Below are 17,276 nucleotides of genomic sequence, written 5' to 3' on the forward strand. Positions count from 1 at the left end.
ATCGCTCAACAGCATTCTAATTTGAAAATACAACCTGTCAATTTACCTGACCTAACAAGGTTCAATAACAGAGTCAAGATGAAAGGGTCACCCGGCAGTCCCAAGTAGTCCATTGAAGAAGGCTGTACTAGCACTCACCAACTAACTTAGTTAATTGTGGTAGTGCAGAAGTTATTGGACCCCCGTAAGAGGATACGGAGTAAGCTGGTCTCTGTCAATTGAGTCAGTTCATTTCTAATGGCAGTGTCATGGAGCACCAGCAATTGAGACTTCTAGTAATAAAACTGCACATCAGTCATGGTCTGCCCCCAATTACACAAAGACAGGACCTCTATCATATGTAACTGGTGTGTGCATCTTCCACACACCAAAATAAAAAAAACACACCTGTAGGAATTCAAAGGGCGTAATGCAGCAAGATATACTGTAGCAATGGGAAAAATCCATGTTAAATAGTGACACTGCCCACAAAGAAGATAGCATGAATTTCAGCAAAGGATATTGTTTGAAGCAGACATTGGGTTCGAGTTGGGGAGGAGCGCGGCCGGTTCTGTTCTCCCACATGCTACAGGTCTCAGATGACGTGCATCCCTAAGTATTTAAAGCTGTTGACAGTTCATGGATAAGGTACCCCTACAAAGTGGGTAAATTACAGATTGATATCAATTAACCACCTGGTCTGAGGCTGCTCCAAAATTTGAGAATCTCCAAAGGCCCAGAGTTTGTCAATCTCAGGTGTCTGGCGTTTAGAAACAAATCTTTACTGGAAAGAATAGTTGTTTCTTCTATTATTCCAGTTGAGTTTTTGTACCAATCTCACTATTCTAATCCAATACTCAAGAGGATAATTCAAATTACAATGGGGAGAGTGGAAAACCCTGTCACATGAAATTATGTGTATAGCAAATGGGGGTGACAGCGCAACACTGATCAGCAAGCAAGCATGCGGGTGTGTATAATGGCGTTTGACGTACAATCATAGCCTTGGGCCCAGATTTGCTTGCTCAACTACAACACAGAAAAGATAACCTTAGCTTGAGGAATCAAACACCTTTTTAGAGTCTATTAATATAATTGCAAGGGGCCCAGGTAAGTTGGCTGCCAAAGATAAATTTGCTCACAGCAGGTTTTATCCGATTGCTCCTACTAGCATGAAGCAATTTTGATCAGGGTGTACCTGGTTGCAGATTACTTTTACCAAACTGGTTAGCCAGGGCATTGGCAAAGATTTTAACCTAAAAATTAAAGACGGCAATTCAGCAGTAAGATCCACAAATGTCCAAAGGGCAACTCTGTTTCGCAACCAGTGCGATGGTAGAAATGCAGAGGTAATCTGAAGATCACGGTCTATGTTGCATTCTCAGTTTTCAGACGACAAGTGTTGCATTAAGGCCAGAGACAAACCCTTTAAAAATTAGGCTGGGAGACAATATGCATCCGGTGTCCTACCACAATAACGGTTAATGGACTTGACAGTACCACAACTGGTGAAGGTCTAGTTCTTTTCAAGCGGCACCATCACGGTGGGGTAAATGAAGGGCAAACACAAACCCTGCACAAGACACAGAGTTGTTAGTGGGTGTTTGGTACAACTGACTAACATTCTGCAAAGGCAAGGGCAGTAAGCATGTTCATGAGTGAGCACAAACACAACTCTTGCATAAGCCTGCTAGGGTCCTTCATGGATACTGCAGGGACACTGGGGTACTTATAAATAAATATATGGGCATGTGACACACTGAGTTTGCGAAGTGATTCTCAATATAATGCTTCTTCCTTTTTTTTTTAAGCAGAAAATTCTGCTAAAGTAAAAACCACCAAAGACAGTCTTCAATTTCAAAACCTCATCTAACAAAGGAAAATGAATGCTTTTGTACAAGGTCCGAATTACCTTCAGATCGGTTTTGATAATTTAGCGCTACTCATATCTGGTTGCCTCAAGGCACAATCTGTGCCAGTTGCATCTTGCATTCTCAAGAGGAAACTCTGCTTTACCATTAAAAAACAAAACGCACATCAAACTTAAACTTGGTACAAAAATGGATCAAAAGGAAGTTGAAAAAAAATACAAGCTACATAATTGGTAGAATTGCAAATAAGTCAGATTCCTAAAACGCTGAACAGCCCCAAACTAAGAGCATAACTAGAAATGCTGACACTTATTTATTGACTAATACACAGTTTCTGCTCCTGTACTCTGTCAGGCACTCAGAGAATTACCAGTTACCAGATTCCATTAGCAAAGAACATGTAGGCATTCTCTTGACTGTAATCGTTAGAATTATTACTTCAAATAGGAAAGATAAATACCAAGTTACTTATACCTTTTGATCGAACTTGGTAGGCCTTACCTGCCAAATGCAACTTACACTAGATGATATAACAAATGTAAAGACAGCCCAGGTTTGGCACCAGGTGACTACCTAGCTGAACAGTGGTGGTAAAGTGGCATGATAATTAATATTACTTAGTAATCGTAAAGAGAAGCTACCACTGATTTTCTGTGCACACACAGGAGGGGGATACATTTCTGTCAATATCTTTGCACATACCACCACATTCCAACGCCTCCTATCCCATACTGAACCAGGCAAGGTAGATTCTAATTTCAGTGGTGCTTTCTGATGAAACAATTGTGTTATACCGCTTACATACAAGGTATTTTCTTAAATTATTTATGTGCTACACATATAGTAATAATTATCTACAAGTCTCCAGAACAACATTAAACTTGAAAGGGGTATAGAAGAAGGGTTCCTGTGATCATTCTAATAAGATGGAAAAAAGTAAACTATTATCGTCAGGTAATGCCTTATATATGTTATATATTAAGGAGACTACCAAACAATGGGTTGTCATTACTAAATCATTAAATGTAACCAAATACATTGATATGAAGCTATAGTGGACTCCATAATAGATCACTACTCTATTAAAAAAATAATTATCAGCCAACTAAGTTTAATAGGGAGGTTAAAAAAGCAGACAAATCAATTCACATGAATGTTACAGAAATAAACTTCAAATTTTTCAGACAGAGTGGGCTAAGTACTAGGATATTTGAAGATGCTTACAGCAGAAGCAAGCTGCTCTTCTGTCATGTCTTCTACGAAGACAGGTCGTAGGACTGGCTCTTCGGGAAGTGCTTCTGCCGAACCCATCATTAGCAACGTCATTCCCTGAAAAACAATACGAGTTATAGGTGCAGCCCATCAACCCAAGGAAAATACTAACATATATTTAAATTACACTAATGCACTGTGGGCTTTTTTATACCCCATGCATAAAAATTGTAGGTGTAGAAACCATTATTTCAGTTTATTTTTTATATATTAAAGAAATAAAAACTTGATCCAAGGCACCTACTAGTTCCAATACCTGGATTGTGAATTTTTAATTACAAAAGAACCTGGAAAATTATTAATGGCACAATCATTTTCCTGATAGAATTGGGATAGTGCTACACAAAGTGTACTGTTCCACTTAATTAGGTTCTACAGAATGTAACTAATGCAAAACTTTCCAACTACACCTGCATGTATTTTAAGTTTAAGTGATATTTTTATATTAATAATAATAATAATCCTTATTTTCATTTGGTTCTGCAACTCGCCAGAGGAAGGGATATCCGGGAAGGGGGGAGGGGGGAGGGGGAATGGGGGGGGGGGGGGGGGGGGGAATTGCCTCTTTCTAATCCATTTGGAATATATTCTGCTGCTGCTTGCAATCTGACCCACTATTCACTTGCCCTGACATAAGTAACTTCAATAGACTTTGATTTCTATAGCCTCAATGTGTTAGACATATCTTGTTTTAGCTGAAAAACAAAACGGTACACTTAAATATTTAGATACTATTCCTCTTTTTACTACCGACAAACAGTACATCCAGGATTTCACTTATGATTTGCAATAAGCGTTTCCCTGAATATATACATCTCACTGGATTTTAAATAAGCACTTAAACAGTACATACTGAATGATTTATTTAGTTTCTTCCGGATCAAGGCAAGATTACAGGCATTTGTATCAGAACACATGGTTAAGCACATACATAACAAGCAAGCCCTGGATTACAGACTCATTATATTTTCACCCCTTAAAACAAAAGCAAGTTTCATTTAGGTGGAAATTCATTTATTTCAAAGCCCATATTGATGGTATTCATTACTGACCATCAATGTAAAACTACGAATCAGTACCAATATTTAAGTTTGTTTAAATTCAAAAAGCATATATTTGTCACTCAAACTCAACAAATTTGGTAAAAATGCTTTACTTTTAAAGCAGTAATGAAATAAGCAAGCTTTGGTTACATAAAATTATTTACAATTATGTAGTCAGCATCACTACTCACATTCTTTAACTTGATGTTGCCCCATTCGTCGTCCTTTTTTGGGTCACAGCAAAAAAAAAAAAAAAAAAAAAAAAGATATTACTGTTGCATTTAAAATTATGTAAGCATGCTAGTATTAATGCAATGATTTCACAAATATTATTTAGATTTTTTTATCACCCTAACAGTTCCACAGATAAAAAGGGAACAAAGCAACTGATTTTACACTAAACACAAATTCCAGTTTTCCATCTTAGATGAAATTCAACCTTTACATGGAGCATCATTACACCATGTTCATAAACTTAGGAGTATGCATCAATCTTATACGGGCGACATCCAGCTCCAAGTGTTAGAAGAAGATTTATAACATCTTAAATCATGACTGAACATCCATATTTCTGTGCTTGTTAGTGTGGACCTGCACCTTACCACTGTCAAAATAGAGTTAATCATTGTGGTCCTTGTGGATATATCCTATTGAACTGAAAATAGTCCACCCAGCAACTGCTGCATGTGTTTCTTTATCCAGGCCTCAAAACTTTATAATAATGTTACTAGACGTGCGGGTTTAGTGACTTGAATAATCTACTCGATGTAACTAATGCACTTGACCCATAAACTGGTTCAAATTTTGTGATCCTAGGCAAATATTTTATTTCATTGATTCACCTTTTTCTTCACAAATAAATATGAGAGAATCTTCAAATATGTAGGTTCAGCATGTCGGCTGTTCAAAAACGTATAGTGCCCTATGTTATGATGAGTTTGGCAGTGCAGGAGTGGGACCGCCCCACTCCCGCACCACCAAACCAGAGTAGGAACCACCATCCAGAAAAGGAGTCTTCTCCTGGTCTGGCAGGTGGTTCTTTGGCAGGGCCTATGAAATAATAGGCAGCGCAATGGGAACATCAAAGACAGTACCTTCAAGGCATGAACTGCTGCAGTATGCCATGCAGGTACTGGGGTGCATGCACACAGAGGGGCACACGTACATCCACATGACATGGGACACCAGGGGGCCCTATCCTTTGTTCCTCTTTGGATGATTTTGAAAACCATGCTAAAAAGGAAATACGTAATATGCTTGACGGGACCGTGGCTGTCCCACCGAGCACACTGTGGCCTCAGGACCACCACGCAGCCGCCAGAGAATGACGGTTCCCTGGTGGTTGCAATGGTCCCAGTGCGACCTGACCACCCTAGTCATAATAGAGCAGTCAGGAAACCACTGCCGTGAGTCTGGCGGGCCGTGGACCGCCACTCATAATAAGGGCCTTCTGTTGGATTTAATAGACTAAACATTTGCACCAAGTATATTAAAAAAAATAAAAGGTACATATGACCCCTCACTAGTCGGTTTGTTCATCAATAGTACTGTCATTAGGGAGGGGACAGGAATGTTTCTAATTTCATTTATAAAAACTCTTACTTTTAATAGATCTATTACTAAAGCATGATGAGGTACTACACTGTCATTTACAGATTGCACATTTCCATTGAAATGACCACAAACATTCCCAGTTTTATTGATAAAACTGTATGGCGTACAAAAAAAAATGAGGAAAGTGTTTCAGCGAATATTTATCATTTGCATATCACCAAGGAAAGTGTCTTGGTTTGTTTTAATCCCATTAGAATATGTGCTTCCATCACACATTAAAACATTTTTTAAAGTGTTCTCCCAACTACTGAAATACATTTTGAAATATTTCTACAGTTCATTTACAAGATATTTAAATATTTTTTTAAATAAAATGTACACACTATAGCCTTTCATTGCACACAGCATGACTGTCAGATAGTTCACTTTACTTTCTCGGACAGCAAGTTGGAAGACTTACAAACACGATCTCTAGGAATAAATAAAGTACAATCTGTAAGAAGAAAAACTGACATGTGTGTCTTTGAATGCACAACAAATATAAAAGGATTTAACAAGCATTGGCATAGCCAATAAATAAGTTGCAACTTTGGGACCTTATAAGTGTTTAGCCATGCAACAGTTGATGTTGTTGCACCAAGGATATTGTGCTCGATAACCAAACACTTATAAGGTCCCAAAGGCGAGACCTATTGGCTATGCCAATGCTGGTTTTATTGAGGGGGGGGGGGGGGGGGGGGATCATAAAATCGGTGGCAAGGGCAGGTATTTACATTCAAGTAAAAATCTTTCATTAAAAAACGGGCATGTTACTGCCCTGAAAAATGCACCCCACACCCTCGTCCATTAGTTTTACGGTGGGCTCTCATCTCTCACTGTGCAAGATCAACTGTGAAATCTAACACCCTGCAACCACCCCCGCTGCTGGAAGACTTGCAGAGTAGCACAACAAGATTGCTATGTCCTGGAGACAAGAGATGCTGTTTGACTCTTTTGCAAACTCAGCCCAAGGATTGTACAATCAATATGTGCAGGTCATGTGAACAATGCTGCAGAGGCCCGAGAAAATGTCGAGGCAAATCCCCCATGAGTACTGGCCCCCTTCTTGTCCGAGGAGAAGTTCCGGCACTCAAGGGGAGAAAATTCAATAGTGCTGCTACTCAGTACCTGTAAGTACCAGCCCTTTTAAAGCACTGAGTCAGAGTCAGAGTCAAAGCACTTTCTTTGATTAATTAAAATCATAAAAGGACACAAAAAATTACAATTAATAAATAGGTACAGTTTAAGGTCAATCAGTAAAATCATACAAGGTTCCTTAAAATTATTGATTTACGCAATTCATATCGGAATACGCAAATCTAGACTAGCACATGCATTTATCATGGTTCAGAAATGCCTGATAATCTTAACTTCTGAGATCTTACAGCTGCCACCAAGTAGCTCGCAATATTAAAGATGATCCAAACATTATGCATCAGTTGCAGATACATTAAAGCAGGTTTAACTTGTTGAAACCCCATACCCCTCAAAAGTGGGAAGATGTACTTTCTCCTTATTACAGAATAATAGTTACAGAGTAACATAAAATGAGTGGTATCCTGGGTGGAGCAATTATCACAGTCACAAGGTAGAGCCTTTTCAAATGTGCTACAGCCCTGGACTGTGCCCAGTAGGGTTGATATTTTATTAAACCTGAACCTTGTTAAGAGCCATCTGTGAAATGGTCTAGTGACCACCTTTAAATATAATTCTAGTGAATCGGGGGTAACTATTAAGAAATGGGCTCTTACTGTGAGTTTCAGGGTTTCTGCAGCCTCTCGCTCCTGAGTTCTTAGAGACATAAAGTGCCTTTTTACCCATTTTATGTCATCTTTAGTGATGGTATCTGGGCTTTCATAAATTTCAGGTCGCCCTAGTTTGGCAAATGCGGATTTTACATAAAGGAGCCATTGGATATCTTCTCCCTTATCTAGGCTAATACAGTCCTTTAATATGCGTTGATTTAAGGTTAGGTCCGGGTTAAGCCATGTTTTCAGCCATAAGACAAGGGGGGCCAGACTGATCAGGTCCTCGACATACCCCATTCCCAACTCCTGATAAACTGCAAAAGTTGAGTTGATTGAGGGACCGAAAGAAGACACCTGAATATCTTATTTTCAGCCCTGTGTACGTCAGACATTTGCATATAACCCCAAAAGCACTGGTTTTAGCCAACAGGAACTCATTACATACAAAAGATGCGCTGGTTGTTCCGTGTACTAGATACACCATCTAGACCGAGGTGCCCAACATACACCACATTACAGAAAAGCTAGTGCTCATGTTATGATGCATTTGGTGGCTTGTATGTTGTGTGGCCATTCTCAAAATCTGAACTGATCTAGCACTCCCGAGCATATGAAAGACTACATTGATCACCACCTCATCAGATTAGCCAAGAGATCCTCCTTCAAAGACCGCTTGGATAACAACGCACACAACAGCAAGGAGCTCTTCAGCATCGTAAAGGAACTCTCCAACCCCAGCGCCAACGCCAATGACATCCCGCCCTTACAAGAACTGTGCGACTCCCTAGCCATCTTCTTCCACCGCAAGATCGCCGACATCAACGACAGCTTCAACACCACGACCACCCCCATTATGCCAGACTCCTCCTCCCCTGTAAACACTACCAGCGCCAAGCGCCTGATCTCCTGGTCCAATATCAACGACGACGAGACACGCAAGGTCATGAACTCCATCCACTCAGGATCTCCGTCAGACCCGTGCCCACACCACGTATTCAACAAAGCAGACGCAGCCATCGCACCCCAACTACGGAAGGTGATCAACATCTCCTTTGAAACAGCGACATTGCCGGAAAGCTGGAAGCACGCCGAAATCAACGCTCTCCTCAAGAAGCCCAAGGCGGACCCCAAGGACCTCAAGAACTTCCGGCCCATCTCCCTGCTCCCGTTCCCGGCAAAGGTCATTGAGAAAATCGTCAACATGCAATTGGCCGACCACCAGGAAGACAACATCATCTTGGACCCGTCCCAGTCTGGATTCAGACGAAACCACTGCACCGAGACAGCCCTCATCGCCGCCACAGACGACATCAGGCGCCAACTAGACAACGGCGAAACATCAGCCCTCATCCTCCTGGACCGTTCAGCCGCCTTCGACACGGTCTGCCATCGCATTGTAAAGACACGCCTCCTAGTAGCCGGAATCCAAGAGAATGCCCTTGACTGGACCAAGTCTTTCCTCTCTGGCAGAACCCAGAGCGTCCGCCTCCCACCCTTCCGATCCGAAGCCACCGACATCATCTGCGGCGTCCCCCAGGGCTAATCTCTCAGCCCGACGCTGTTCAATGTCTACATGGCCCCACTCGCACAAGTGGCCCGCCATCACAACCTCAACATCATCTCCTACGCCGACGACACCCAGCTCATCCGCTCTCTCACAAAGGACCCACACATTGCCAAAACCAACCTCCACGAGGGAATGAAGGCCGTCGCCGACTGGATGAGGAGCAGCCGTCTGAAGCTGAACTCGGACAAGACAGAGGTCCTCATCCTTGGACCCACCCCCTCAGCCTGGGAGGACTCCTGGTGGCCGACCACACTGGGAACAGCACCAACACCCACTGAACTTGCACGCAACCTAGGATTCATCCTCAACTCCTCCCTCTCCATGTCTAAGCAGGTCAACGCCGTCTCCTCCTCCTGCTACAACACCCTCTGCATGCTCTGCAGGATCTACGAGTGGATCACACCAGAAACAAGAAGAAGGGTGACACAGGTCCTCGTCAGCACAAGACTGAACTACGGCAACGCACTCTACACAGGAATCCCAGCCAAACACCTACGACGACAACACATCCAAAACGCCTCCGCCCGACTTATCGTCAACGTCCCCCACCGCAGCCACATCACCCCCCACCTGAGAGACCTACACTGGCTCCCCGTCGACAAGAGGATCACCTTCAAGCTCCTCACCCACGCACACAAAGCACTCCACAATGCCGGACCAGCCTACCTGAACAGCAGACTCAGCTTCTACACCCCCACCCGCCAGCTTGCCCTCGTCGCTGTCCCCCGCATCCAACGAACTACCTCCGGCGGCAGATCCTTATCCAACCTCACCGCGAAGACCTGGAACACCCTCCCTACCCACATACGGCAGACCCAAGACCTACTCGCCTTCAAAAGACTCCTCAAGACCTGGCTCTTCGAGCAGTAGCAGCACCCCCTCCCCATAGCGTCTTGAGACCCTCACGGGTGAGTAGCGCGCTTTACAAGTACTCTGATTGATTGATCTATGAGAATATGGCAGCTACTGCTGGACAGACTAAAGAGCTTAGCAGGCAGTTTCAGTCTAAAAAGGAGCTCAGGCCACAATTCACTGTGTGCAACCAAAGCAGAAGTGAAAGAGCTCATGTGTCATACATGTCAGCTCTTCTTACGGCTGGCCCCTCAGTCCCCGTGACCAGGTCACCATTTAAGGTAGATGCCTGCACCTGAAGGGTGCTTAGAGGAAGTAAGCTGCGCCGAGGCCCGGACGTGAGGTGGTGTCCTGGAAAGGACAAACAAAAGAAGAGGCTCTCTCCATCCTGTGATTGCGATAAATCAATTAATCTACCAGTGCCTGAAAAAATAAAAACAAAATGATTGCATCCCAAAGTGATTATGTGCTTGTATAATGTAACAGGCCCTCATGTAAAGGGAACCAACCCTTTTGGGTGGAGTTCGCACCATTTAAAAACTGCAAAAAATAAGCACCCTTTCTTGTTCGCCTTTCCATCATAACCAACACTGTAAAGCGCTCTGAAACCTTACTATGTGAAGAAGCGCTATTAGAAGAACAATAGATAAATACCCATCCTCTCCAGCAGTGTTGGTAATCTCTGCCGGGGAGCCAAGAATTGAATGGGTGCAAGCTTGCCCCTTCCTCCGGCCGTCAACTGCTGCCCTCTCCCAGGCAGGGCCGTAGCACACAGCTGCTGCTCACAGTTTTGTGTCTATGGATAACATTATTTGTACGATTTTCGTTTTCACTGGGTCTTAAGGAATAATAGCAAAAAAAGCACCTTTGCTGCATTAAATACAATGTTTATAAACAGAAATACCTCTGAACCATAGATTACACTCTTATTGCCACAATAGTCCTTTTTATTGACTTTGGGCTTCAACATATGATTTTGTACTTTTTCAATATTTGTAAAAATTGAGAATATCCTTCATTTCATATTTTTTACACCTCTCCTAGAATCATATCTATACAAAACACACACACACATATATATATATATATATATATATAATTCCAAGTTTCCTGTCCGCCCTCCAGGGCACAGAAAAAGGTCGGGACACTCCGAGATATTCAAAGGTGTTTATTTACCACAAAGGTTTAACAAAGCCGACGCGTTTCGCCGTTAGGCTTGCTCACCGTGAGCAAGCCTAACGGCGAAACGCGTCGGCTTTGTTAAACCTTTGTGGTAAATAAACACCTTTGAATATCTCGGAGTGTCCCGACCTTTTTCTGTGCCCTGGAGGGCGGACAGGAAACTTGGAATTATTTCTTCAAAAACGCCGGTTTTGAGGAAGGGACCGCTGTGCAGTTTGAGCCCAGGATTACCGGCAACTTTGTGCTAAAAATAAATATATATATATATATATACACACACACATACATACATACATACATACACACACACCAAACATTAATATATACAACAATTACACGGTTGACTCATTTCTTGATGGAATTTGAAATGATTATACACAAAACAAATCATACGCATTGGAACATTACACATTAAATGCTTTGTATAATTCAATAAATCACAAAATAAACAGCGAATGCCTATCTCTTGTTTGTCCTACTTGTATTTACAGTAAATCATAAAGTTGGAAAGTCGGCTGTGTGGCAGGCAGCCCCTGGCGAAACACCGAGGCAAGGCAGAGGAAAGAGGACAGGAGCGAGGACCGGGGAGCGAGATCCCGGCTCGCACTTCAATTCCCAGGTGCCCCAGCATCGCGAGATTACCGCAACACCACCTGAGAGCGCCCGGAGGCACTTAAAAGATCACAGCGCCTCCCGCAGCGCGGGATGGACTTCGAAAGTTGCCCGTGTGGCAGGCAGCCCCTGGCGAAACCCCGAGGCAAGGCAAACGGTAGAGTAGAGAGGACGGGAGAGAGGACGGGAGCGAGGACCGGGGAGCGAGATCACAGCTCTGACTTCAACTCCCAGGTGCCACAGCATCGAGAGATCACTGAGACACCACCTGAGAGCGCCTGGAGGCGCTTAAAAGATCACAACGCCTCCCGCAGCGCGGGATAAACTTAGAAAGTCGGCTGTGTGGCAGGCAGCCCCTGGCGAAACACCGAGGCAAGGCAAAGGGCAGAGGAGAGAGGACGGGAGCGAGGACCGGGGAGCGAGATCACAGCTCGGACTTCAACTCCCAGGTGCCCCAGCATCGCGAGATTACCGCGACACCACCTGAGAGCGCCAGGAGGTGCTTAAAAGATCACAGCACCCCCCACGGCGCAAGGGCGGGCCCGTCCGCGCCCGTCATAGGCCGGAGGAGGCAGGGCCGGCCCGGCCGGGCCAAGTCTCTTGGTTCCTCTATTCGCTGTGGATCGGAAGGAACACTTGAAACCCGGATAATTGTCATATTTGTGTACAAACTTTGCCACTTGTTTAAAGCCTCAACTGACTCGGGCCAGTATTTCTCTATCCTTTTTGGGTTTGCTAAACAATACTGAGGGCCAACAGGGGACTGTGAAAGAAAGCTTGTGGCGATTATCAACTGCCCAGTAAGATAACCCCCATGTACTTTGATCAATTCTTTGCACACTCCGTATAGCTTGCATAAGAAAACTGGGTGGGCGTGCTGGGCATTTGCATATTAGTACTTGCAACACTTTCCTGTGAATTAACGATAAAGGGTATAGTCCCATTACCTGATCAGGGTATAGCTGCAACTTATCGGTCTCCTAATAAATGGGGAAAAGAAAGCTACACACTAGCCCTTCGGACACGAGAAAGTCCAATGTTAAAGAGTCTAGTTCGACCCTAATGAAATATCTGATCGGGGCAGTAGGAGCTATAGAGAAACAAATTTCTAACGTAGAGGAAAAACTCAACAAAAGGTCGTCTAGCTTGACCGCCACTAGTATTAACGATCCTGCTCGAAATGAACTGAACGATGTACCTGCCATTGTCACAGTAAACGCATCCCCCTTCGTCCTTCATAATGAGTGTGTGCAGCAGGGTAGTGACGAGATTTCTGCAAATGACCTAGAGGGTTCAGATCTTCCCCCCCAAAAAAAAGAGTATGCGTGTCTAAGAATCCTGCCCTTACTATTTTACCGCCCCAGATCCATGAAGCTCCACAATCCCCAAAAGATCTTAAGACCAAAAGTAAATTCCACATTGGGAAAGAGGCAAAAAAAGTAGCAAGGAACAGAAGAAAAAAGTGTCCCAAACCCACTAGTGATCAAAGGCCAAATTAACACAGAATATGGAGAGATTATGAAATCAATAGCTGATCTCACTATGTTTGTGAAAGAAGCCATAGCCTTGATTGGGAATAGATTGGGACAGATAGAGTCGAGTCTGTCAACTCTTACAGGGCAAGCGAAAGATGAATGTAGTAAACAGGATGTTCCTGGTAGGGTTAGTAACTCTCAGCCTAGCCAGCCCAGCAACCCGCGCAAAGATTGCTTCCTGGTATCTGCCAATCATATAAACAGTGGGCAAAGTACTTCCTTGCCCACGGCAGATGGACCTAGAAAAACGGTCAATAGAAAACTTTCCTACCAAGATTACGGCAATATTCTGCCAAACCTGAATCCACCCCCACCCCCCCCTCGCGGCAGTCCCTTACACGCTGGTTTGGGCCAACATTCCCACAGTGGAGGACGGTGATAGGGAAAACTGGGTAACGCTGAGAAACAAAGCCATACACTTCCTTGGACAGAAAACAGGTTTAACACAAGAAATGTTTCATTCATTTAAAATGGTGAGACGAGTAAGGTGGCTTGGTCCAAGTAGAAAGTCTTTTGACGGGGATTGTATAGTTTTATCACTTGTCTCTTCACCCTTAGTCCAGGAAATTTTGAACCAGGCTGAAGATAATCAAAGGAGGGTGGTGGGTATAAATGTGCTCCCACTTGGTTTCTTTTACCAACCCAAAATGACCAATAAGCTCAACATCCCCCCCTTTAACCGCCCTCTTAATAATCCACTGAGGTATAACATGGAAGCCACAAATAGGTTTGGCCCTCTATACTCGCTAGACGAAGTGGATTGACCTACTCCAGTCAGGGCTCCCCAGGAATGTTGAACCCTACCCAGCTACCCAGCCTCCCCAATTTTAGACGATTTGGGACAGGAGGGTGAAATTATTCATGATGATAAGAATGTTACTGACAAAGTCCTAAATATTTCAGCTCCCCATTTCTTACCTCCTGTGGATGTTAATACGGGTATGGTTATATTAGAACAGGCACAAAAAGTACTTTCGAACGAACAGCCGCAATTAGACTCTAGAACACCTGTCAGTGACATAGGTAACATCTCGGTCCCCAGAGAAACAACCGGGGAGGAATATTGGATGGGGAGAGTGGTTACTCATGGAACCCAAGAGTCGTTTGTACCGGGACGGGCGAGGGTAGCATTCTGGAATATATCAGGCCTTCAATCCAAGATTAACATTCGCATTTGGGGAGATTTTATTAGAAACTTTGACATCCTATGCCTCTAGGAAACATGGTCTTTGGAGGAAATTCATCTTGATGGTTTTAAAACGTTCGATATTCCAGCGGGTCAGTCGAGTCATGGGAGGCATAAAGGGGGGGGATCTGTGTGTATGTTACTAATCTCTTGGAGGCTGCAGGGATAACAATGGTGAAATCGTGTAGTTACTACCAAATTGCTGTTATCAAAGTGTCCTCACTGGTTGAGTTAATAATTATTAACATGTATAACAACTTGGATAAGGGCCTAGTTTGCGATATGCTACATGACCTCAATGAGGATCTCAAGAGTGTAAGCGATAACTTAGGGAAGGAATCCATCCTCATATGGGGTGGTGATTTTAATCACAACCTCTGCCAACAGTTCTTGTGCTGATGTGGCGATTGTGAGGTCGATGATAATGAGGGGTGACAGTTTTAACGAAGTCATGGCAACACATAACCTAGGTTTCGCAAACTTGTTGTGTACGCCCACTGTTGATTTCAGTCCCACATTTGTAGGAAGAGGACACAGTACCCTGATTGATTTTATCGTTCTTTCTAACAGTTACGCAACCTGGGTAGCGGATTTCGTCACTCACATAGTTGGGATAAGTGATCATCTCCCACTTAGTATCAACATCTTATTCCCTCATAAAAAGGCTAGTTCGCTGGTAGAGAGCCTAGCCTGGACTCTAGGGTGAGTTCTGGATAGACAAAATGGTTATTCCCTTCGATGGGCCAAGAGCGACCCAGAGGTCACTAATAAGAAAATAATGACGCAGGCAATAACTCCAATTTTAAAGTGCCTGCAGGAAGATGCATCATATATAACATATTGGGTTCCTTTGCTGACATTACAAGGATAATTTTAAAAAATCTGAACCGCCCCAATTGAGATTTCAAACCCAATAAAAACGGTTGGTTTGACTAATTGTACAAAGGCCCACTCCCAACTAAAAAAGGCCCTACAAAGATCGAGGAGGGATACTGAAGAAGTCAGGAGGTGCAGGAAGGAATATAATATAGCAAGAAACAGACGGAAGCGGGAAATCAAAGATCAGGCCTGGACCAATTTATTTGAAGCCTCACAAAAGAGGGACAGCACACTCTTTTGGGGAACTGTCAATGCACCGTTTTTTAGCTTGGGGGACGGAGCAAGAATTGAGGTGGCCATATCGGAAGATTTATGGATAGACTTCTTCTCAGAAGTATAAAACCCTGGGGGATAGATAAAATAGCAGATATGGGGTTCGAAACCCATGAGGGATCAGATAAATTTGCACAAATTAAAATTAACATCAGTAACAAAGAAGTATTTGCAGCCATAAAAGAAAGTAAGGGAGGCAAAGCGCCGGGCCCCGATGGTATCCCGATCGATCTATTTAAATACTCGGTCGAGCTTTGGTCCCCACTATTAACCAGAATTCTTGAAGCTAGCTGCGAGAAGGGCTTTATTAAAACCTGGTTCGAGTCAGTAATCATCCCTATAGTCAAAGCATTTGCAATGCAATAGGTCTCGCATTAGGAAAGTTTGAGCTATTGGTATTGTAAATGATAAATATTTTATTTATGTGTTGGTTTTGAAAATAGCTAAATTAATAGCTTTGTCATTTACAATGCCAATAGTTTTAACTTTCGCAAATGTGACACCTATAGCATTTGTAATGCAATATGTGTTGTATTTACGTGACTTAGATGTATTGATATTACAAATAACAATGGTGTTTAATTTATTAAAATAATTAATACTTAAATAAAAGTTATTGTAATGTATAATGGCAATAGCTTCAACTTTTGTAAATAACTTTTGTGAAGATTATGTTCAGTGTATTTTATTGTGACGAAAATCCAAGAACAGAAGTGAAATATTACCATCTTTGTGACTTTTGTAATAAAGCTTGAAACATTGAGAGCTACCTCCCCCGCACCCTTACACGTACACGTACAAAATCGCTTCCCTTTGCACAACATACTTACTTTAAACGCACAGATTAACTACTGCAATAAAGTAACAACCAGGTTAGGAGGTTGATGCAATCTTTTGTTCACATCGCCCATCCCTGATGAAAAGCCATTGTAACCACAGAGCTGCATTAAGAGTCATTGCAAGGCAGGTTTGGAGTGCGCATTTCAACGGCAACTTTATTTTCCCCACCTCTCCAAACAGCCCGGAAATGCTATCTTATTACATAATAGCCCTTTCTCGAAGCGACACGGTTTCACAACAGGCAAGGCCAGATTCCTGAAGCACGGAGAAGGAATGTGGATATTCCGGCCTTGTGAAGAGACACTGGTTTGACCCGTCCTGCGGCAGCGACAACATATGTAGCGAGTTCCAATCATGGCCGCTGTACTTATAGGCTGAACTTCGGCACATTTTACAAACATTCAAAAACGTGTAATGCACTAGGAGCAACTTATTTTAACTATTCCTCTAGTATTAGGACACACAACGACCCCATAACAGGAATAATACTTTATTATACTATTTTACGCCAAGAACTGGTACACTAAAACAACGATGACAACTACCTCAATTGAGCTACACAAGTGAATATTTTGTTAAGTGGAGGTTTTAGCCACGCAAGGGTCTTTAATCTTACCTTGTATAGGAACGCAGTAAGGAAATAATATAAAAGAAAGGCGCAGAGATCTACTCGTGAAAAAGCTGCAGTAAAGGGTGTGTGTGTCATCTGTCTGTAGTGTAACAAACTTATCAAAGGACATTATGAACGGCAGAAATTAAAATGCTGAGCCTTGGGCCACGGAAATAATAGCACGTTGTTTCCTGCGTTTTTAAAGCCTCTGAATCAAATAAAGAAAAAACTCAC

At 43.0% G+C, this 17,276-nt stretch overlaps 1 protein-coding gene across 1 annotated transcript in view; it reads right to left on the minus strand.

The window, feature by feature from the left end:
- Positions 1 to 17,276, minus strand: part of USP14 (ubiquitin specific peptidase 14) — a 381,588-nt gene that overhangs the window by 341,987 nt on the left and 22,325 nt on the right. Inside the window, exons 3-4 of the mRNA XM_086917977.1 lie at positions 4,357 to 4,389; positions 3,075 to 3,179 (exon numbers count right to left, since the gene is read on the minus strand). Of these exons, the coding sequence (XP_086774103.1) occupies positions 3,075 to 3,179; positions 4,357 to 4,389 (138 nt within the window). The remainder of the gene's footprint in view (positions 1 to 3,074; positions 3,180 to 4,356; positions 4,390 to 17,276) is intronic.

The sequence above is a fragment of the Lissotriton vulgaris genome, chromosome 4_1 (assembly GCF_964263255.1).
Source record: "Lissotriton vulgaris chromosome 4_1, aLisVul1.2, whole genome shotgun sequence".
In the NCBI taxonomy this organism is placed as follows: Eukaryota; Metazoa; Chordata; class Amphibia; order Caudata; family Salamandridae; genus Lissotriton; species Lissotriton vulgaris.